The sequence below is a fragment of the Salmo salar genome, chromosome ssa11 (assembly GCF_905237065.1).
Source record: "Salmo salar chromosome ssa11, Ssal_v3.1, whole genome shotgun sequence".
Classification (NCBI taxonomy): Eukaryota; Metazoa; Chordata; class Actinopteri; order Salmoniformes; family Salmonidae; genus Salmo; species Salmo salar.
Genome location: NC_059452.1, coordinates 110,670,487 through 110,694,953, shown reverse-complemented (window position 1 = coordinate 110,694,953; position 24,467 = coordinate 110,670,487). Strand labels below are relative to the sequence as shown.

The 24,467-nt window shown below is 45.6% G+C and overlaps 1 protein-coding gene across 1 annotated transcript in view; it reads left to right on the top strand.

Moving 5' to 3' along the window:
* LOC106563966 (V-set and immunoglobulin domain-containing protein 10-like 2) overlaps positions 1-23,944 on the top strand; it is a 147,454-nt gene extending 123,510 nt beyond the window's left edge. Inside the window, exons 9-12 of the mRNA XM_045688924.1 lie at positions 3,756-3,898; positions 4,322-4,493; positions 4,791-5,023; positions 23,762-23,944. Of these exons, the coding sequence (XP_045544880.1) occupies positions 3,756-3,898; positions 4,322-4,493; positions 4,791-5,023; positions 23,762-23,944 (731 nt within the window). The remainder of the gene's footprint in view (positions 1-3,755; positions 3,899-4,321; positions 4,494-4,790; positions 5,024-23,761) is intronic.
* Positions 23,945-24,467: the final 523 nt, after the last annotated feature.

Here is a 24,467-nt window from a genome sequence, read left to right as displayed (position 1 = left end):
ATCCTTTTGTAAATAAATGGAGGTATGAAGAGTCTATTGTCCTTCTAATAGCCCATCATTGAAACGTTGTTTGTAGAATTTATAGCCTGATAAGCTTTTGAAAAACAAAATGCTTCCAGCTGTCCATCTCTACTGTAAATAAAAACACAGAATATCTAAGGGGCTTTTATATAATTATAATGCAGGGTTAATAATAATTAATAGTAGTAATCATTGGATAACAGATCGGCTCTCGGGAACTCATTAAGAGGAGGCTTCTATCTTCAATATAATCATTAATTCAGAAGGTTAAACCCATAGGTTTAAGGCCTGCAGTAGGTTATAATAAACGGAACATTGTGTGTCAATTCATAAACCATGTGCCATGGAGTCAGTACGTCGAAAATCTCTTCCCAACTATTTTGCAATCTATATGGCACAGTTGTCAATTTTTGGGTCCTGAAATGAATCTGGTATATATTTTTATTTATCACAATTTTATTTAACCAATTTTGGTCTTTAATGCGGCGCCGACAGACAAGTTCCTTACATTTTCCCCCTTCCACTTGATAAAGGTTCCAATTGATAAAGTTATTTTTTTAATCAATAGTATATTTGAGTTTAATTACAATATTTGTTGTATTATTTGTTCTGTCTTTTCTGGTGGATTTAACTTAAATTGTGACCAACCTTTATAGCTTGTTAACTTAAGAAGTTAAAAAAATAACAATACTTTGGAGATTATTTCGTTTTCAAATAACCAAAAGTGAGCGGTTGTAATCTGAATGAAGGTAATTCTTGAACAGCGGGTGAGACATTCTTACTAATGTCAAGTGTAATTCCCCCATTGTATTTACCCAAGTTTTCTCTTAACTCCAGGACCACCGACAGTTTTTGTTGTTGTTGCCTGATGCATGACTCTAGTGCCAGAGAAGAGACTCTCAGACTGAAAACACCTCCATTATGTGTAATTACAACTATCGACCCATATCAACATTTTCTGTACTGTCAAAGGTACTGGAGTCCTTAGTTAGAAGGCAGCTAAAGGCCTACTTCCAAGAAAACAACATCTTCAATGGAATGCAATCATGTTTTAGGTCTGGCCACAGCACTGTTTCAGCAACATTGACGGGTTTAAATGACATCCACTGTGCTCTTGATAAGAAGTTACATTGTGTGTCTGCCTTTATTGATTTGTCGAAGGCTTTTGACACCGTGGACTATGCTGTGTTAGTGCAAAGGTTAACATGTTGTGGAATTACTGGTCATGCTCTAGATTGGTTTATAAATTACCTATCGAATCGTACATAATGTGTAATGGCGGATGGTTGTAAATCTGAGTCCATAGAGATGTGCTCAGGTGTTCCGCAAGGTTCTATTTTGGGCCCACTGTTGTTCATTTTGTATATCAACAACATTAGGGATCTTATTGAAACAGCAAATGTTCATTTTTATGCAGATGATACTGTTTTTTTATTCAAGTGGTAGTAGTTTATCTTTAGCTTTTGAAAATGCCCAAAGAGCATTTATCATACAACAGAATCTGTATGATTTAAAGCTGGTTCTAAATTCGGGTAAAACAAAATGCATGGTATTTTCAAATACCAGGCATGTTACTAATCATGTCATTGCTACATTGGCTGGACATACTATAGAGCAAGTTAAAGTGTACAAATATTTGGGTGTGTGGGTTGATGATAAGCTGAGCTTCACTGTGCATGTAGACAACTTGATAAGGAAGCTCAAACAGAGAATAGGTTTTTATTACCGGCATGAGGCTTGTTTTTCTCTGGAGGCCAGGAAGGAGCTGGTACGATGTACATTACTGGCGGTTTTAGATTTTAGTGATGTTATATATATGCAGGCCTCAGCCACTACCCTGAGAGCACTTGATTCAGTGTATCATGCAGCCCTCAGGTTCATTACAAATCAAAAACTTCTAACACATTGTGATCTCTACAGTGCTGTTGGCTGGTCGTCATTGACCTTGCGTAGGCTTAAACACTGGTATACACTCATTTATTAGGCCATATTGGGTAAAATGCCATTTTATCTCTGTTATTTTTTTGTCAGGTCGGTAAATAAATATCAATTACAGTCCCATTCTCATTTGCTTCTAACAGTACCAAAAATTAGAACAGGTCATGGTAGAAATAGTTTTAGTTACTCAGCTCCGTGGTCCTGGAATTCTCTCCTGAACATTTAAAAATGTGATGATCTAGTTTCGTTGGTGGAGTTTAAACACTTGATCGATGTATATTCATAGAAGAGTGTAATTGTTTTTAGGCCAGCTGTTTTTAGTCAAGACTTTCGTGTTTTTTACTTAAAATGTTTTTGTTGTAATGTATGTGTGTTTATAGTTTTGTTTAATGTTGTGTTAGTGTATGTAAGTTGTTTTCTCTGAAACGTTGTTCCCCCTGCTGCTATTGGACCAGGTCTCTCTTGGAAAAGAGATGTTATCTCAATGAGAGATAAGATCAGCGTTCTAACTCCCCCTTGTGATAGTGTGGTGCAATGACAGAATGCCACCATCTACCACTAACGGTATCGGCATAAGCTGGTAACTTTTAAAGGAAGAACCACTGTAAACTTTTATTTAACTAGCCAAGTCAGTTAAGAGCAAATTCTTATTTACAATAACAACCTACCCCGGCCAAACCCAGATGACGCTGAGCCAATTGTGCTCCGCCCTATGGGACTCCCAACAACCTGGATTTGAACCAGGGACTGAGATGCAGTGCCTTAGACTGCTGCACCACCCGGGAGCCCTGGGTTTAACTAACAGTCTAATAGACATGTACTGGGTTTAACTAACAGTATAATAGACATGTACTGGGTTTAACTAACAGGCTAATAGACATGTACTGGGTTTAACTAACAGTCTAATAGACATGTACTGGGTTTAACTAACAGTCTAATAGACATGTACTGGGTTTAACTAACAGTCCAATAGACATGTACTGGGTTTAACTAACAGACTAATAGACATGTACTGGGTTTAACTAACAGTATAATAGACATGTACTGGGTTTAACTAACAGTATAATAGACATGTACTGGGTTTAACTAACAGTCTAATAGACATTTACTGGGTTTAACTAACAGTATAATAGACCTGTACTGGGTTTAACTAACAATAATATACATGTAATGGGTTTAACTAACAGTCTAATAGACATTTACTGGGTTTAACTAACAGGCTAATAGACATGTACTGGGTTTAACTATCAGGCTAATAGACATGTACTGGGTTTAACTAACAGTCTAATAGACATGTACTGGGTTTAACTAACAGTATAATTGACATGTACTGGGTTTAACTAACAGTATAATTGACATGTACTGGGTTTAACTAACAGGCTAATAGACATGTACTGGGTTTAGCTAACAGTCTAATAGACATGTACTGGGTTTAACTAACAGGCTAATAGACATGTATTGGGTTTAACTAACAGTATAATAGACATGTACTGGGTTTAACTAACAGTCTAGTAGACATGTACTGGGTTTAACTAACAGTATAATAGACATGTACTGGGTTTAACTAACAGTATAATAGACATGTACTGGGTTTAACTAACAGTATAATAGACATGTACTGGGTTTAACTAACAGTCTAGTAGACATGTACTGGGTTTAACTAACAGTATAATAGACATGTACTGGGTTTAACTAACAGTAATAGACATGTACTGGGTTTAACTAACAGTCTTACATGGTGTCTGTATATGAAGACAGTGATCAAATCTCTTTCTCCCTCCTTTGCGTGTGTGTAGAGGCTCCAGTCTTGTTGACCCAGCGTAGTGTGGTGTCTGTGTTCGAGGGCAGTGATGTTCAGCTCACCTGTATCCTTCAATCCAACTATCCCCCGGCCAATCAGATTGTCTGGTTCAACAACCACAGACAGGAAGTCGTACAGGTACATGCCCTGCCACCCTCAGTCTGGTTCCTCAAGATTTCTTCCCTCTAGGAAGTTTTTCCTTGCCTCTGATCTGCTGCTCACTCTGAGGATCTAGGCCAGAATAATGTAAAGTACTTTGAGGGTCTAGGCCAGAATAATGTAAAGTACTTTGAGGGTCTAGGCCAGAATAATGTAAAGTACTTTGAGGATCAAGGCCAGAATACTGTAAAGTAATTTGAGGGTCCAGGTTACTGTAAAGTACTTTGGGAGTCTAGGCTGGGATACTGTAAAAGTACTTTGGGGTTTAGATTACTGTAAAGTACTTTGAGGGTCTAGGCTGGGTTACTGTAAAGTACTTTGGGAGTCTAGGCCAGCATACTGTAATTACGCACAGCTCTACCAGTGACCTGTAGAGTTAAAATGTGATTGGTTGATTTACAGGAAGTCCAGGAAGCCCTGGCCAAAACCAGAAAGTATGTGCTGCGTCGCGCGGCTGCGTGGACCAACCTAACGGTCTTAGAGACGGATGGAACAACAGACAGCGGCCAATACTGGTGCTCCGCTAGCAACGCCGTGGGAGGGACTGAGATCCCTGTTACGCTATTGGTCAAGAGTAAGATCCCTGTTATGCTGTTGGTCAAGAATAAGATCCCTGTAACGCTATTGGTCAAGAGTAAGATCCCTGTTACACTATTGGTCAAGAGTAAGATACCTTTTACACTATTGGTCAAGAGTAAGAACAATAAAGCTTTAGTCTGCACACACACAAAACTAAATTAAAACGTTTTCTGATGAACTGAATTACTATTTCATTACTGTTCTACTGTACCTCCTCCTCTCATCCCCTTCTCTCTCTGACCCACCCCCCCTCCCCCATCCTCTCTGTCTCCCTGCCCTCTCCCCCTCTCAGGATACCCCATGCCTCCCAATGTGACCCTGGTAAGGCTGGTTTACAGCAGTCGGCAGCGCAGAGAGGTGGAGCTGGAGTGGCAGATGGAGGGAGAGGGAGAAGGAGGAGAGGGAGGAGGGCTGACTGGGTTTATACTTGACCACAGACTAGAGGAGGCACCAGGGAGGAGGAGAGGAGAGGAGGAAAAAGAGAAGGAGAGAGAGGAGGCTGGTACAGATCCTGCTGACCAAGAGGTGAGCCAGAAAGAGAGTTGGGGGGGGGGGGGAGAAAACACACAGAATAGTACAATTCTGTTATTCTGCATGGATTAAGAAATGTTATGTTGTTCCAGTAGATACCCTAATAGTTGTGTTCTATCCAGTAGATACCCTGATAGTTGGGTTCTATCTAGTAGATACCATGATAGTTGTGTTCTATCTAGTAGATACCATGATAGTTGTGTTCTATCCAGTAGATACCATGATAGTTGTGTTCTATCCAGTAGATACCCTGATAGATGTGTTCTACATTACATTTTACATTACATTTTAGTCATTTAGCAGACGCTCTTATCCAGAGCGACTTACAAATTGGTGCATTCACCTATAATATCCAGTGGAACAACCACTTTACAATAGTGCATCTAAATCAGTTCTATCCAGTAGATACCCTGATAGTTGTGTTCTATCTAGTAGATACCATGATAGTTGTGTTCTATCCAGTAGATACCCTGATAGTTGTGTTCTATCCAGTAGATACCCTGATAGTTGTGTTCTATCCAGTAGATACCATGATAGTTGTGTTCTATCTAGTAGATACCATGATAGATGTGTTCTATCTAGTAGATACCATGATAGTTGTGTTCTATCTAGTAGATACCATGATAGTTGTGTTCTATCCAGTAGATACCATGATAGATGTGTTCTATGCAGTAGATACCATGATAGTTGGGTTCTATCCAGTAGATAGCATGATAGTTGTGCTCTAACACTAAAACACATTTTTATTTATTATTTCTCATTTCGACTGCAAACCCACCACTGGTGTGTGTGGCCAAAGAGCTCTATTGTCATGTCATCTGACCAAAGCGCCACCTCCAGTCCTAGTGCAAATGCTGTTTAGCAAACACCAGGGGTTTACATTTGTTGGATATTTGTGAGTTTGGCATCAAAATGTGAAAGCATGAGCAGAAAAAAAACATCCCTACTGTAACATATTATGGGGGATCTTTGAAGTTATGGGGCTATTTTGCTTTCAGCTTATTTCTCTCAAATTCTGTGCACAAATGTGTTTACATCCCTTTTATTGAGCATTTCTCATTTGCCAAGATAATCCATCTACCTGACAGGTGTGGCATATCAAAAAGCTGATTAAACAGCATGATCATTACACAGGTGCAACTTGTGCTGGGGACAATAAAAAGCCACTCTAAAATGTCCAGTTTTGTCACACAACACAATGCCACAGATGTCTCAAGTTTTGAGGGAGTGTGCAATTGGCATGCTGACTGCAGGAATGTCCACCAGCGCTATTGCCAGACAATTGCATGTTATTTTCTCTACCCTAAGCTGCCTCCAACATTGTTTTAGAGAATTTGGCAGTACGTCCAACCAGCCTCATTACCAAAGACCACATGTATGGCGTCGTGTAGGCGAGCGGTTTGCTGATGTCAACGTTGTGAACAGAGTGCCTGTTGGTGGGGTTATGGTATGGGCAGGCAAAAGCTACGAACAATGAACACAATTGCATTTTATCGATGGCTATTTGAATGCACAGAGATACCGTGAGGAGATACTGAGACCCATTGACGTGCCATTCAACCACCGCCATCAACTCATGCTTCAGCATGATAATACCACAAGGATCTGTACACAATTCCTGGAAGCTGACAATGTCCCAGTTCTTCCATGGCCTGCATACTCACAAGACATGTCACCCATTGAGCATGTTTGGGATGCTCTAGATAGACGTGTACTGCAGAGTTTTCCAGTTCCCGCCAATATCCAGCAACTTCGCACTCATTGAAGAGGAGTGGGACAACATTCCACAGGCCACAATCAATCAAATGTATTTATAAAGCCCTTTTTACATCAGCCGACATCACAAAGTGCTATACAGAAACCCAGCCTAAAACCCCAAACAGCAAGCAATGCAGATGTAGAAGCACGGTGGCTAGGAAAAACTCCCTAGAAAGGCAGGAACATAGGAAGAAACCTAGAGAAGAACCAGGCTCTGAGGGGTGGCCAGTATTCTTCTGGCTGTGCCGGGTGGAGATTATAACAGTACATGGCCAAGATGGTCAAACGTTCATAGATGACCAGCAGGGTCAAATCATAGTAATCACAGTGGTTGTAGAGGGTGCAACAGGTCAGTCCCTCAGGAGTAAATGTCAGTTGGCTTTTCATAGCCGATCATTCAGAGTTGGAGACAGCAGGTGCGGTAGAGAGAGAGTCGAAAACAGCAGGTCCGGGACAGGTAGCACGTCCAGTGAACAGGTCAGGATTCCATTGCTGCATGCAGAACAGTAGTTGAGTGAGTGAGTGAGTGAGTGAGTGAGTGAGTGAGTGAGTGAGTGAGTGAGTGAGTGAGTGAGTGAGTGAGTGAGTGAGTGAGTGAGTGAGTGAGTGAGTGAGTGAGTGAGTGAGTGAGTGAGTGAGTGAGTGAGTGAGTGAGTGAGTGAGTGAGTGAGTGAGTGACCCTAGCCCCCGACACAAACTATTGCAGCATAAATACTGGAGGCTGAGACAGGAGGGGTCGGGAGACACCTTGGCCCCCGGACAGGGCCAACCAGGCAGGATATAACCCCACCCACTTTGCCAAAGCACAGCCCCCACACCACTAGAGGGATATCTTCAAACCACCAACTTACTACCCTGAGAAAAGGCCGAGTATAGCCCACGAAGATCTCCTCCACGGCACCAACCCGAGGGGGGCGCCAACCCAGACAGGAAGATCACGTCAGTGACTCAACCCACTCAAGGGACGCACCCTTCCTAGGGACGGCATGGAAGAGCAACAGTAAGCCAGTAACTCAGCCCCCGTAATAGGGGTAGAGGCAGAGAATCCCAGTGGAGAGAGGGGGAACCAGCCAGACAGAGACAGCAAGGGCGGTTCGTCGCTTCAGTGCCTTTCCTTTCATCTTCACACCCCTGGGCCAGACTATACTCAATCATAGGACCTACTGAAGTGATGAGTCTTCAACAAAGACTTAAAGGTCGAGACCGAGTCTTTGTCTCTCACATGGATAGGCAGACCATTCCATAAAAATGAAGCTCTACAGGAGAAAGCCCTGCCTCCAGCTGTTTGCTTAGAAATTCTAGGGACAATAAGGAGGCCTGTGTCTTGTGACCGTAATGTACGTGTAGGTATGTACAGCAGGACCAAATCAGAAAGATAGGTAGGAGCAAGCACATGTAATGCTTTGTAGGTTAGCAGTAAAACCTTGAAATCAGACCTTGCCTGAACAGGAAGCCAGTGTAGAGAGGCTAGCACTGGGGTTCTAGTCAAGATTCTAGCAGCCATGTTTAGCACTAACTGAAGTTAAAGCATTGCAGTATTCCAATCTAGTAGTGACAAAAGCATGGAAACATTTTCAGCATCATTTTTGGACATAAAGTTTCTCATTTTTGCAATGTACGTAGATGGAAAAAAGCTGTCGTTGAAACAGTCTTGATATGTTTGTCAAAAAAGAGATCAGGGTCCAGAGTAACACCAAGGTCCTTCAGAGTTTTATTTGAGACGACTGTACAACCATCAAGATTAATTGTCAGATCCAACAGAAGATCTCTGTTTCTTGGGACGTAGAACTAACATCTCTGTTTTGTCCGAGTTTAAAAGTAACAAATTTGCCGCCATCCACTTCCTGATGTCTGAAACACAGGCTTCCAGGGAGGGCAATTTTGGGGCTTCACCATGTTTCATTGAAATGTACAGCTGTGTATCGTCAGCATAGCAGTGAAAGTTAACATTATGTTTCCGAATGACATCACCAAGAGGTAAAATATATAGTGAAAACAATAGTGGTCCTTAAACAGAACCTTGATGAACACCGAAATGTTCAGTTGAATTGTCAGAGGACAAACCATCCACAGAGACAAACTGATATCTTTCCGACAGATAAGATCTAAACCAGGCCAGAACTTGTCCATGTAGACCAATTTGGGTTTCCAATCTCTACAAAAGAATGTGGTGGTTGATGGTATCAAAAGTAGCACTAAGGTCTAGGAGCACAAGAACAGACGCAGAGCCTCGGTCTGACGCCATTAAAAGGTAATTTACCACCTTCACGAGTGCAGTCTCAGTGCTATGATGGGGTCTAAAACCCCATATTAAAAAACTATATTTTCTGGGTCAAGGTTTGGCTTTTTCAAAAGAGGCTTTATTACTGCCACTTTTAGTGAGTTTAGTACACATCCCGTGGATAGAGAGCCATTTATTATGTTCAACATAGGAGGGCCAAGCACAGGAAGCAGCTCTTTCAATAGTTTACTTGGAATAGGGTCCAGTATGCAGCTGGAAGGCTTAGAGGCCATGACTATTTTCATCAATGTGTCAAGCGATACAGTATTATATTATATATAGTATTAAAAAAACTTGAGTGTCTACCTTGATCCTAGGTCCTGGCAGTGTTGTGCAGACTCAGGACAACTGAGCTTTGGAGAAATACGAAGATTTAGAGAGGAGTCTATAATTTGCTTTCTAATGATCATGATCTTTTCGTCAAAGAAGTTCATGAATTGATCACTGCTGAAGTGAAAGCCATCCTCCCTTGGGGAATGCTGCTTTTTAGTTAGCTTTGCAACAGTATCAAAAATACATTTTGGATTGTTCTTATTCTCTTCAATTAAGTTGGAAAAATAGGATGATCGAGCAGCAGTGAGGGCTCTTCGATACTGCACGGCACTGTCTTTCCAAGCCAGTTGAAAGACTTCCAGTATGGTGTAGCGCCATTTCCGTTAACATTTTCTGGAAGCTTGCTTCAGGGCTCGGGTATTTTCTGTATACCAGGGAGCTAGTTTCTTATGACGAATGTTTTTTGTTTTTAGCTGTGCGACTGCATCTAGGGTATTACGCAAGGTTAAATTTAGTTCCTCAGTTAGGTGGTGTCGTGTCTTTGGGGGTACCATTAAACTGAAGATATGTTTATCAATTAACTCCCTGTAATTATTATCACGCGATTAAACTGATTAATCGTTTAATTGTAATAAACTAGGAGATCGGGGCACCAAGGAGAATATTCAGATTACAAAGCTATAATTTTCCTAATATAACTTTCCTGTACTATAATATTATATTCTATTATAGTATAGGCCGATTATCTTCTGGTTTAAATGGTGTATTTTACCTCGAGTCCAGTCTCATTCCAAACGTCGTAAATTGTTGTATCTGCACGAACCCAGTCTTTACTAAAATCATCCATACATCAATTGTCTTAAAATCATTTATTTACTACACTAAGTAATTAACAGAAAACATACAAACAGTAATTATCGTCACAAAGGATTGGTAGAGGAATGTGCCCTGGTGGGCTAAACAGGCAGGTCGGCCTGTTGAACAATGGATCATAAAAGTTCAGCTGTGGCACACAGAGTTCATTAATATTAACAATTGACAATTGAAGGCTCGCTCATTCGGGAACAATTGCAATCAATATATATTTACGCTCATGTGTCGTCGAGATCCTTGTTCGATCGTCGTTCTGATGGAGAGTCTCTCTCTCGGTTAGAATGGATCTTTCAAAGCGACATTCATTAATGTCGTCATAGAATGGTTGTTTCGTTGGTCTTCGCGTTCAATGATATAATTTACTTAGCTGCAGACTAATAATTAATATCAAAGACTTGTTCTTATTCTGTCGGTATCAATAGTCTAAAAGTTAACCACGTGGTATGGTTCACTTTCAGTAGAGGAATTGGATGGTAAAACCTATTGGCCATGGAGTGGGGGCCTGGTCTGAAGAAATGTAAATCAGGGGGTGTTTTATAGTGCCCATCGAACAGGCTTGTCAAATGACGCCTGGTCCTGTATGTGTCCCTGGGGCGTGCCTATGACTGAGCTAGACTTGGTTACAGAAATACAATTCTATCACATTAACATCAGTACAATAGCATCTCATGTGTATTATAAAAGCTTCATCCTTATTAATACATTCTATACACCCATTATGATGCAAGTCTCAAGCTGAGTCTATTATATAAACAGTTTTATGGTAATATGGCTATATTGTCTCTTCTGAGTATCACAAAATTGTACCAGGCGGATCAGTTCATAGCTGGATTCTTCACCAATCTTCCATACCTTCTCCAGAACACAAAATGTCGCTTGGCTCTCCAATTCTATGAGTTGGAAGAATTTCCTTTGTCTCTCTATGGGCCATGTGGCCAGAGACTCTCCTGGAATTTTAGAGTTTTTACAACCCTTTACACACAGGGCCTGGGTTGTGGGGGAGGTAGGTTGGGTGGTGGTGCAAAAGGGAGGGGGTCAACTGTCCTCCCTGTACCAAAAGAGGCCAACGTCATGACAGTGGTTAACCGATTTTTGTACTCTGACGTTCTTGGGTAGGTGGAGGGAGTCTGGAAGGGCATCTAGGAATCTTTGGGTTGTCTGAGAATTTATAGTACGGATTTTGATGATCCTTGGTTGGGGTCTGAGCAGATTATTTGTCGCGATTGCAAACATAATAAAATGGTGGTCCGATAGACCAGGATTATGAGGAAAAACATTAAGATCCACAATATTTATTCCACGGGACAAAACTAGGTCCAGAGTATGACTGTGGCAGTGAGTAGGTCCGGAGACATGTTGGACAAAACCCACTGAGTTGATGATGGCTCCGAAAGACTTTTGGAGTGGGTCTGTGGGCTTTTCCATGTGAATATTAAAGTCACCAAAAATGTTAATATTATCTGTCATGATTACTAGGTCCAATAGGAATTCAGGGAACTCAGTGGGGAACGCTGTATATGGCCCAGGAGGCCTGTAAACAGTAGCTATAAAATGTGATTGAGTAGCTGCATAGATTTCATTACTAGAAGCTCAAAAGATGAAAACGCTGTCGTTTATGTTTTTGTAAATTGAAGTTTGCTATCGTAAATGTTAGCAACACCTCCGCCTTTGCGGGATGGGCGGGGGATATGGTCACTAGTGTAACCAGGAGGTGAGGCCTCATTTAACCCAGTAAATTCATCAGGCTTAAGCCATGTTTCAGTCAGGCCAATCACATCAAGATTATGATCAGTGACTAGTTCATTGACTATAACTGCCTTGGAAGTGAGGGATCTAACATTGAGTAGCCCTATTTTGAGATGTGAGATATCACAATCTCTTTCAATAATGACAGGAATGGAGGTCTTTATTCCAGTGAGATTGCTAAGGCGAACACCGCCATGTTTAGTTTTGACAAACCTAGATTGAGGCACAGACACCGTCTCAATGGGGACAGATGAGCTGACTACACTGACTGTGCTAGTGGCAGACTCCACTAAGCTGGCAGGCTGGCTAACAGCCTGCTGCCTGGCCTGCACCCTATCTCATTGTGGAGCTAGAGGAGTTAGAGCCCTGTCTATGTTCGTAGATAAGATGAGAGCACCACTCCAGCTAGGATGGAGTCCGTCACTCCTCAACAGGCCAGGCTTGGTCCTGTTTGTGGGTGAGTCCCAGAAAGTGGGCCAATTATCTACAAATTCAATCTTTTGGAAGGGCAGAAAATAGTTTTCAACCAGCGATTGAGTTGTGAGACTCTGCTGTAGAGCTCATCACTCCCCCTAACTGGGAGGGGGCCAGAGACAACTACTCGATGCCAACACATCTTTCTAGCTGATTTACACGCTGAAGCTATGTTGCACTTGGTGACCTCTGACTGTTTCATCCTAACATCGTTGGTGCCGACGTGGATAACAATATCTCTATACTCTCTACACTCGCCAGTTTTAGCCTCAACCAGCACCCTCTTCAGATTAGCCTTAACGTCGGTAGCCCTGCCCCCTGGTAAACAGTGTATGATGGCTTGATGATTCTTTTTAAGTCTAATACTGTGGGTAATGGAGTCACCAATGACAAGGGTTTTCAATTTGTCAGAGCTAATGGTGGAGGAGAGACCAGAGAAGACTCGGCTTCTGACTCCGTAAGGGGAGGAGGAGAGACCAGAGAAGGCTCGGCTTCTGACTCCGTAATGGGAGGAGTAGAGACCAGAGGAGGCTCGGCTTCTGACTCCGTAAGGGGAGGAGGAGAGACCAGAGAAGGCTCGGCTTCTGACTCCGTAATGGGAGGAGTAGAGACCAGAGAAGGCTCGGCTTCTGACTCCGTAATGGGAGGAGTAGAGACCAGAGAAGGCTCGGCTTCTGACTCCGTAATGGGAGGAGTAGAGACCAGACGAGGCTCAGCCTCTGACTCCGACTCGTTGCTTAATGGGGAGAACCGGTTAAAAGTTTTTGTCGGCTGATTAAGCGACACCGGTTGAGCATGCCGACAGCATTTCCTTTTTTTATAATTTTTGTATATTATTTTTTTTTCAAACCTTTATTTAACTAGGCAAGTCCGTTAAGAACAAATTCTTATTTTTCAATGACGGCCTACCCCGGCCAAACCCGGATGACGATGAGCCAATTGTGTGATGCCCTATGGGACTCTCAATCACGGCCGGATGTGATGCAGCCTGGAAACCAGGGACTGCAGTGACGCCTCTTGCACTGAGATGCAGTGCCTTAGACCGCTGTTCCACTCGGGAGCCCTTCCAGAAGCCATGAGAAAATTGTCCGGCTGCGGGGACCGTGCGAGGGGATTTATACTACTATCTGTACTTACTGGTGGCACAGATGCCGTTTCATCCTTTCCTACACTTAAATTACCCTTGCCTAACGATTGCGTCTGAAGCTTGGCTTGCAGCACGGCTATCCTCACCGTAAGGTGATCGTTCTCCTGTATATTATGAGTACAGCGACTGCAATTAGAAGGCATAATGTTAACCTGTTGGGGGTAGGGGGCAGTATTGACACGGCCGGATAAAAAACGTACCCGATTTAATCTGGTTAATACTCCTGCCCAGTAACTAGAATATGCATATAATTATTGGCTTTGGATAGACAACACCCTAAAGTTTCTAAAACTGTTTGAATGGTGTCTGTGAGTATAACAGAACTCATATGGCAGGCAAAAACCTGAGAAGATTCCTTACAGGAATCAGTCGAGATAGGGAAAAAATAATGTTGGCTACTAGATATGAATATAGTTGTGTTGTTGAATCTACTAGATATGAATATAGTTGTGTTGTTGAATCTACTAGATATGAATATAGTTGTGTTGTTGAATCTAGAAGTTTTCATAAGTATTAGCTATAACAACTAGTGAGTGGAGTCACCCTGGCTAGCATGTTAGCTCGATTTGGGCCTACCCCCACACCTAAGCTAGTTAGCGTTGCTAGCTAACAACTCAGAATAATGACCAAACTCACCCCTGGATGTGTCAATTGTCAACAACTGACCCAGAAAATCGCTGAATTGGAGCGTAGAGTGTCTATTCTTCATCAGATTAAAGAAGATAAATAGTTGATTGACTCTTTGCTTGAGTCCGCCAAAAATGTGTTGAACAAAGTCACTTGCCCATGGCTTGTCACCGCGGCCTCGGAGGAGCCTGCGGCTGTGAGATGTGCTTTGGTCCCGCAGGAAGTGCCTTGGCCATTACCGAGCACCCGGTCTGCTCCACTCCCTCTGCTCCACCTCAGGAGCCATGGGTTACTGTACAGAAACCAAAAGACCTTGGAAGGAAAACGCCAAAGCAAAGTGATGCCTTGGAACTGGGAAACAGATTCCGTGTCTTGGAAGAGTTGAAGATTTCAAAGGAACAAACAACTTTGCCCGGAAGCAAGTGAACCCCTGCCATCTAAACAATCTACAACGAAACAGCTCTATAACGAGCCCCAAACTCTATAACCTATAGAGCTAACCTATCTATAACCCCAAACAACTTTCTAGGAGGAAGATAACTCAAGAGAGACGCAACTTTAAAAAATGTTTACCAAGCAGTAGTCCCACTGTCCTTATTGTGGGCTCATCTATGATCCAAAAATGTTTCTATTAGGAAAGCAGAGACCATCTGTTACCCGGGTGCCCGGATCCAGGACACTGACTGTATGATCCCGCTACTCATTAGTGAACACCTGACTGCTTCAGCTATCACTGATAGTCAAATGGGTCAAATGATATTAAACTACAGGAATCTGAGCAACTTAAAAAGGACTTTAAATCACTGATTCATACTGTACTTAAATCAGGTAAACAATGCATTATTTCAGGTCCATTCCCGTCTCCACGCTCTACGGATAATAATTTCAGTCGTATACGCCGGCTACACATCTGGCTTAAAGGTTATTGTTGTTCAATAAGCATACAATATGTGGACAATTTTACAGCTTTTCTACATCGACCGAAATGCATTTCTCCGGGATGGATTACATCTGAATCGGTGTTGCGTATTCGTACTGAAGGTAGCTAAAGAGTCAAGCGCAGGACAGCAGAGATGTCAATGTAGCGTCCAAAAACGGCACAGGTACAAGGTCCATAAACGCCCGAGACAATGGAACATACAGTTACTCACGGAAGGAGGAAAACAACGCTCCTACTATACTTAACACACGGTACACACGTGAATAAACTGAGGAACAAACCTCCACAAGCAACATGAAAATAACCCCGCACAAACCTAAGCGGGGAAACGGGTAAATATACACACAGAAATTAAAGCAATTGAAAACCAGGTGTGAATGAACCAAAGACAAAACCAACAGAAAAGGAAAAATGGATCGGTGATGGCTAGTAGGCCGGCAACGCCGATCGCCGAGCAACGCCCAAACAAGGAGAGGAACCACCTTCGGTGGAAGTCGTGACAATAGGTATGGTACAAGTATTCTCTCCTCAAACCTGGCTCTCACTATAGCCTCATACAGGGCATGTGAGAATTGACAATATATAGCCATGGGGGTTGATACTCGGAATTGGTCGATTTCCCATCAGACTATACTCACTGCTCCCCCCATAGCTTTAAATAGCTCTACAGGTGCTGCTAACATGGATTAAACTTTTGATGGACTTAATGTTATTGTTACACTACTGTCAAGGTACCGTGTTGCCACTTCCTCGTACAGGCAGAGGGGTATTGTTAGAAATAATCTCGTCTCCATCCAACTCAGGCCTGTCAGTAGCTGCACGAGGAAGCGTCGCTCATCTAATATTACCTTGAATGCTCCATCTGATTTGAGCTCTCGAAATAGCGGCCTTGGAATTGTTCATTTGAATGCTAGAAGGTTGATCCAAAAGCTAGATCTGACTGAAATACTGGTCTCTGTAACGGCTGTCGTAGAGAGGGGACCAAATCGCAGCGTGTTGATGATGCTCATGATGAATATTTATTTTAACTCAGAATACAAAAAATAAAAAATAACAAAGAGAAAACGAAAACGCACAGTTCTTTCAGGTACAGAAAACTAAACAGAAGACAACTACCCACAAACACAGGTGGAAAAAAACCCTACTTAAGTATGATCTCCAATTAGAGACAACGAGGACCAGCTGCCTCTAATTGGAGATCATCCCCCCAAAAAACAACATAGAAATACAAAACTAGAACCTAAACATAGAAAAACTCAAAACACCCCCTGGCACGCCCTGACCTACTCTACCATAGAAAATAACATCTTACTATGGTCAGGACGTGACAGTCTCACAATCACATGCTGACATAATATTATATCTGAATCCTGGCTCTGTGTCTCTGTTCCAGACTCAGATGTTCTGTTAGCTGGGTATAATGTCTACAGAGCAGACAGAGTGGGTAGAGGTGGATATCTGAATCCTGGCTCTGTGTCTCTGTTCCAGACTCAGATGTTCTGTTAGCTGGGTATAATGTCTACAGAGCAGACAGAGTGGGTAGAGGTGGAGGTATTGCCATATATGTTAAATGCAACCTAGATGTCACTGTGTCCATTTCAACTTCTGTTCGGAAACAGTATGAATGTTTAGTTCTAAATGTGGTCCTTGGTCATAATGCACTATTAACACTAGCGGGAGTTTATCGCCCACCCTCAGCTCTGGTATCTGCTCTATCGCCCACCCTCAGCTCTGGTATCTGCTCTATCGCCCACCCTCAGCTCTGGTATCTGCTCTATCGCCCACCCTCAGCTCTAGTATCTGCTCTATCGCCCACCCTCAGCGCCGGTATCTGCTCTATCGCCCACCCTCAGCTCCGGTATCTGCTCTATCGCCCACCCTCAGCTCTGGTATCTGCTCTATCGCCCACCCTCAGCTCTGGTATCTGCTCTATCGCCCACCCTCAGCTCTGGTATCTGCTCTGCTCTATCACCCACCCTCAGCTCCGGTATCTCCTCTATCGCCCACCCTCAGCTCTGGTATCTGCTCTATCGCCCACCCTCAGCTCTGGAATCTGCTCTATCGCCCACCCTCAGCTCTGGAATCTGCTCTATCGCCCACCCTCAGCTCCGGTATCTGCTCTATCTGCTCTATCACCCACCCTCAGCTCTGGAATCTGCTCTATCTGCTCTATCGCCCACCCTCAGCTCTGGTATCTGCTCTATCGCCCACCCTCAGCTCTGGTATCTGCTCTATCGCCCACCCTCAGCTCTGGTATCTGCTCTATCGCCCACCCTCAGCTCTGGTATCTGCTCAATCGCCCACCCTCAGCTCCGGTATCTGCTCTATCGCCCACCCTCAGCTCTGGTATCTGCTCTATCGCCCACCCTCAGCTCTGGTATCTGCTCTGCTCTATCACCCACCCTCAGCTCCGGTATCTGCTCTATCGCCCACCCTCAGCTCTGGTATCTGCTCTATCGCCCACCCTCAGCTCTGGTATCTGCTCTATCGCCCACCCTCAGCTCTGGTATCTGCTCTATCTGCTCTATCACCCACCCTCAGCTCTGGTATCTGCTCTATCTGCTCTATCGCCCACCCTCAGCTCTGGTATCTGCTCTATCACCCACCCTCAGCTCTGGTATCTGCTCTATCGCCCACCCTCAGCTCTGGTATCTGCTCTATCGCCCACCCTCAGCTCTGGTATCTGTTCTATCGCCCACCCCCAGCTCTGGTATCTGCTCTATCGCCCACCCTCAGCTCTGGTATCTGCTCTATCGCCCACCCTCAGCTCTGGTATCTGCTCTATCGCCCACCCTCAGCTCCGGTATCTGCTCTATCGCCCACCCTCAGCTCCGGCATCTGCTCTATCGCCCACCCTCAGCTCTGGTATCTGCTCTATCGCCCACCCTCAGCTCCGGTATCTGCTCTATCGCCCACCCTCAGCTCCGGTATCTGCTCTATCGCCCACCCTCAGCTCTGGTATCTGCTCTATCGCCCACCCTCAGCTCTGGTATCTGCTCTATCGCCCACCCTCAGCTCTGGTATCTGCTCTGCTCTATCACCCACCCTCAGCTCCGGTATCTGCTCTATCGCCCACCCTCAGCTCTGGTATCTGCTCTATCGCCCACCCTCAGCTCTGGTATCTGCTCTATCTGCTCTATCACCCACCCTCAGCTCTGGTATCTGCTCTATCTGTTCTATCGCCCACCCTCAGCTCTGGTATCTGCTCTATCGCCCACCCTCAGCTCTGGTATCTGCTCTATCGCCCACCCTCAGCTCTGGTATCTGCTCTATCGCCCACCCTCAGCTCTGGTATCTGCTCTATCTGCTCTATCACCCACCCTCAGCTCTGGTATCTGCTCTATCTGCTCTATCGCCCACCCTCAGCTCTGGTATCTGCTCTATCGCCCACCCTCAGCTCTGGTATCTGCTCTATCGCCCAACCTCAGCTCTGGAATCTGCTCTATCGCCCACCCTCAGCTCCGGTATCTGCTCTATCTGCTCTATCACCCACCCTCAGCTCTGGAATCTGCTCTATCTGCTCTATCGCCCACCCTCAGCTCTGGTATCTGCTCTATCGCCCACCCTCAGCTCTGGTATCTGCTCTATCGCCCACCCTCAGCTCTGGTATCTGCTCTATCGCCCACCCTCAGCTCTGGTATCTGCTCAATCGCCCACCCTCAGCTCCGGTATCTGCTCTATCGCCCACCCTCAGCTCTGGTATCTGCTCTATCGCCCACCCTCAGCTCTGGCATCTGCTCTGCTCTATCACCCACCCTCAGCTCCGGTATCTGCTCTATCGCCCACCCTCAGCTCTGGTATCTGCTCTATCGCCCACCCTCAGCTCTGGTATCTGCTCTATCGCCCACCCTCAGCTCTGGTATCTGCTCTATCTGCTCTATCACCCACCCTCAGCTCTGGTATCTGCTCTATCTGCTCTATCGCCCACCCTCAGCTCTGGTATCTGCTCTATCACCCACCCTCAGCTCTGGTATCTGCTCTATCGCCCACCCTCAGCTCTGGTATCTGCTCTATCGCCCACCCTCAGCTCTGGTATCTGCTCTATCGCCCACCCCCAGCTCTGGTATCTGCTCTATCGCCCACCCTCAGCTCTGGTATCTGCTCTATCGCCCACCCTCAGCTCTGGTATCTGCTCTATCGCCCACCCTCAGCTCCGGTATCTGCTCTATCGCCCACCCTCAGCTCCGGCATCTGCTCTATCGCCCACCCTCAGCTCTGGTATCTGCTCTATCGCCCACCCTCAGCTCCGGTATCTGCTCTATCGCCCACCCTCAGCTCCGGTATCTGCTCTATCGCCCACCCTCAGCTCTGGTATCTGCTCTATCGCCCACCCTCAGCTCTGGTATCTGCTCTATCGCCCACCCTCAGCTCTGGTATCTGCTCTGCTCTATCACCCACCCTCAGCTCCGGTATCTGCTCTATCGCCCACCCTCAGCTCTGGTATCTGCTCTATCGCCCACCCTCAGCTCTGGTATCTGCTCTATCTGCTCTATCACCCACCCTCAGCTCTGGTATCTGCTCTATCTGTTCTATCGCCCACCCTCAGCTCTGGTATCTGCTCTATCGCCCACCCTCAGCTCTGGTATCTGCTCTATCGCCCACCCTCAGCTCTGGTATCTGCTCTATCGCCCACCCTCAGCTCTGGTATCTGCTCTATCTGCTCTATCACCCACCCTCAGCTCTGGTATCTGCTCTATCTGCTCTATCGCCCACCCTCAGCTCTGGTATCTGCTCTATCGCCCACCCTCAGCTCTGGTATCTGCTCTATCGCCCACCCTCAGCTCTGGTATCTGCTCTATCGCCCACCCTCAGCTCTGGTATCTGCTCTATCGCCCACCCTCAGCTCCGGTATCTGCTCTATCGCCCACCCTCAGCTCCGGTATCTGCTCTATCGCCCACCTTCAGCTCCGGTATCTGCTCTATCGCCAACCCTCAGCTCTGGTATCTGCTCTATCGCCCACCCTCAGCTCCGGTATCTGCTCTATCGCCCACCCTCAGCTCCGGTATCTGCTCTATCGCCCACCCTCAGCTCCGGTATCTGCTCTGCTCTATAGCCCACCCTCAGCTCTGGTATCTGCTCTATCGCCCACCCTCAGCTCTGGTATCTGCTCTATTGCCCACCCTCAGCTCTGGTATCTGCTCTATCACCCACCCTCAGCTCTGGTATCTGCTCTATCTGCTCTATCGCCCACCCTCAGCTCTGGTATCTGCTCTATCGCCCACCCTCAGCTCTGGTATCTGCTCTATCGCCCACCCTCAGCTCTGGTATCTGCTCTATCGCCCACCCTCAGCTCTGGTATCTGCTCTATCGCCCACCCTCAGCTCCGGTATCTGCTCTATCGCCCACCCTCAGCTCCGGTATCTGCTCTATCGCCCACCTTCAGCTCCGGTATCTGCTCTATCGCCAACCCTCAGCTCTGGTATCTGCTCTATCGCCCACCCTCAGCTCCGGTATCTGCTCTATCGCCCACCCTCAGCTCCGGTATCTGCTCTATCGCCCACCCTCAGCTCAGGTATCTGCTCTGCTCTATAGCCCACCCTCAGCTCTGGTATCTGCACTATCGCCCACCCTCAGCTCTGGTATCTGCTCTATCGCCCACCCTCAGCTCTGGTATCTGCTCTATCGCCCACCCTCAGCTCTGGTATCTGCTCTATCGCCCACCCTCAGCTCCGGTATCTGCTCTATCGCCCACCCTCAGCTCCGGTATCTGCTCTATCGCCCACCCTCAGCTCCGGTATCTGCTCTATCGCCCACCCTCAGCTCCGGTATCTGCTCTATCGCCCACCCTCAGCTCTGGTATCTGCTCTATCGCCCACCCTCAGCTCCGGTATCTGCTCTATCGCCCACCCTCAGCTCCGGTATCTGCTCTATCGCCCACCCTCAGCTCCGGTATCTGCTCTGCTCTATAGCCCACCCTCAGCTCTGGTATCTGCTCTATCGCCCACCCTCAGCTCCGGTATCTGCTCTATCGCCCACCCTCAGCTCCGGTATCTGCTCTATCGCCCACCCTCAGCTCCGGTATCTGCTCTATCGCCCACCCTCAGCTCCGGTATCTGCTCTATCGCCCACCCTCAGCTCCGGTATCTGCTCTATCGCCCACCCTCAGCTCCGGTATCTGCTCTATCTCCCACCCTCAGCTCTGGTATCTGCTCTATCGCCCACCCTCAGCTCCGGTATCTGCTCTATCGCCCACACTCAGCTCTGGTATCTGCTCTATCGCCCACCCTCAGCTCTGGTATCTGCTCTATCGCCCACCCTCAGCTCCAGTATCTGCTCTATCGCCCACCCTCAGCTCCGGTATATGCTCTATCGCCCACCCTCAGCTCCGGTATATGCTCTATCGCCCACCCTCAGCTCCGGTATCTACTCTATCTCCCACCCTCAGCTCCAGTATCTGCTCTATCGCCCACCCTCAGCTCCGGTATCTGCTCTATCTCCCACCCTCAGCTCTGGTATCTGCTCTATAGCCCACCCTCAGCTAATGTATCTGCTCTATAGCCCACCCTCAGCTCTGGTATCTGCTCTATGCAAATTGTTTGAGTTAATGTCTAATTATGCAAACTCTGAATTATTGATTATCGGAGATCTCAATCTGGACTGGCTGATGCCAGCATCGTTTAAATTAAAAGACATTTGTAACGAACTAAATCTTATTCAACTAATAACTATACCTACCCATCCTAATCCAAAAGACCCCCAAAAAATCTGCGTTAATAGACGTTATCTTAACAAATACACCTCACAAATATATAACTAGTGGGTTATTTGCTAGTGACACCAGTGACCCCTGCCCTATTGCATGTATCAGAGAAACTAGGCTAAAAACCCTGACCCCCGTATAATTCTAAAGAGAAACTATAACCACTTCTCAGAGCCTTTATCCACAACCTTTATTACTCAGAGCTTTTACCCGTAAACTGCATAATGGACCCAGTTTTAGCGTTCTCTTTCTTTTCATCAATTTTTACCTTCATGGCTGATAAACACGCCCCGTTAAAGCGACTTAGGGTAAAAAATCTAACTAATCCTTGGTTCTCCTGTGATTTGAAAATCCTTTTTCTGCAAAAGAATTAAGCATGGGCCTTGGCGAGGAAAACTGGTGAAACAGCTGATTGGCTGCTTTTTAGGCAATTGAGAAATAAATAGGAGGAATAAATAAGGCAAAATCTAGGTATTTTTTTGATGCTATGACAGAGTCTGCTGGTGATCCCGCTAAATTCTGGAAAACTGTTATTAAACGAGGAAACTGCTTGACTGTCACGTCCTGACCATAGAAAGCTGTTATTTTCTATGGTAGAGTAGGTCAGGGCGTGACAGGGTGTTTTCTAGTTTAGTTTTTCTATTTTGTTATTTTCTAGTTTTGTATTTCTATGTTGGGTTTTGTTTGGGATGATCTCCAATTAGAGGCAGCTGGTCATCGTTGTCTCTAATTGGAGATCATACTTAAGTAGGTGTTTTTCCCACCTGGGTTTGTGGGAGATTGATTTTGAGTACGTGTATGTTAACTCTTCGTCACGGTTTGTTGTTTTTGTTCATTCTGTTTATTTTGTATGTGTTGCATAGTTTCACCGTTCAATAAAATATGTGGAACGATAATCACGCTGCACTTTGGTCCGCTTCATCCTACGACAACCGTGACAGAATTTCCCACCACCAAAGGACCAAGCAGCGTGGAATGGACCAGTGGACTTGGGAGGAGATACTGGACAGGAAAGGACCCTGGAGGCAGGCTGGGGAGTATCGCCGTCCTAAAGAGGAGATTGAGGCAGCGAAAGCGGAGCGGCGATATTACGAGGCACTATACCAACCACGAGGCAAGTGCGAGAGGCAGCCCCCCCCAAAGAAATTGGGGGGGGGGGGGGGCACACGGGGAGATTGGCAGAGTCAGGGTGGAGACTTGAGCCAACTCCCTGTGCTTACCGTGGGGAGCAAGTGACGAAGCAAGCACCGTGTTATGCGGTGATGTTATGCGGAATGTGTAGACTTTCCCAGATACAGTTTGTGTCGTCCTGTCATCAGTCATAATGTCTCAGACGCCAACTGATCTGACATCATATTCATTAAGTACCAACAGACACTTTCAACTGGTTGGATTACAGAAATATTGTACCATTCCCCAACCTTTTGATGTTACCATACTCCCTCTATGTTAACAAAGGGCTTTCCAAGAGTCCATTCTCTAGGGTGGAGAGAAAAGGGGGAAAGGTATTTATGGGAGTCATAAACCTCATACAACAGGGCAACTTCATGACACCACCAATATACAGCAACTTCGCACAGCCATTGAAGAGGAGTGGGACAACATTCCACAGGCCACAATCAACAGCCTGATCAACTCTATGTGAAGGAGATGTCACGCTGCATGAGGCAAATGGTGGAGACACCAGATACTGACTGGTTTTCTGATCCACGCCGTATCTTTTTAAGGGATCTGTGACCAACAGATGCATATTTGTATTCCCAGTCATGTGAAATCCATAGATTAGGGCCAAATTAATTTATTTCAATTTACTGATTTCCTTATGAACTGTAACTCAATAAAATCTTTGAAATTGTTGCATGTTGTATATATTTTTTTTGGTGAAGATATTAATATAGTTTTGTTGTTGTAGGAGCAGCGACAGGGAAAGGGGAGTAGTTTCACTCCATGGAAGCAGGTGGCGGTATTGGAAGCCAGGGAGAGGGTCCACACGCTGGGCAACATGACCCCAACAGATACCTACCAGATACGCATCACAGCTGTCAATCACAGAACCCTCGGACACCCCTCCCCCCCAGAAACACCAGGTGAGTGAGACATATTATTACTATTACTATTGTTACTACTATTATATTATATTATATTAAAGACGGGGGAAAAGGATACAGACGGGGAGAGAGACAACGAGGGGGAGAGGGACAACGAGAGGGCGAGACAGAGAGAGAGCCTAGAATGAAAATAACATTACAATAATCTGTAGCTACTATTTAACATTATAAAGACTGACTGCTAAGTTAAAAGGCTACCAAGCTTGCTAGGACAGAACAGACCCGGCAGCAACATTAATTAGCACTGAGGTGTGAAATGAGAGGTGTGAAGCCCCTGAGCCCAATAATGGCAGCAGAGTTCCTCCCCCACCCAAACTCTGGTGTCCGAACACCCGGTGTGCCCTGGAGTTACTCTCTAGCAGGCCCAACTCTACAAGGCAGCAGTCCCCACCTTTGCCAGGACCTTGAAGGACATCACCCTCCACCGCAGCCCCAGCACCCCCCCGTAGAGCTCCGATACATGATTGTGTCGAGGCACCGATCTGGGGAAGGGTACCAAACAATGTCTTA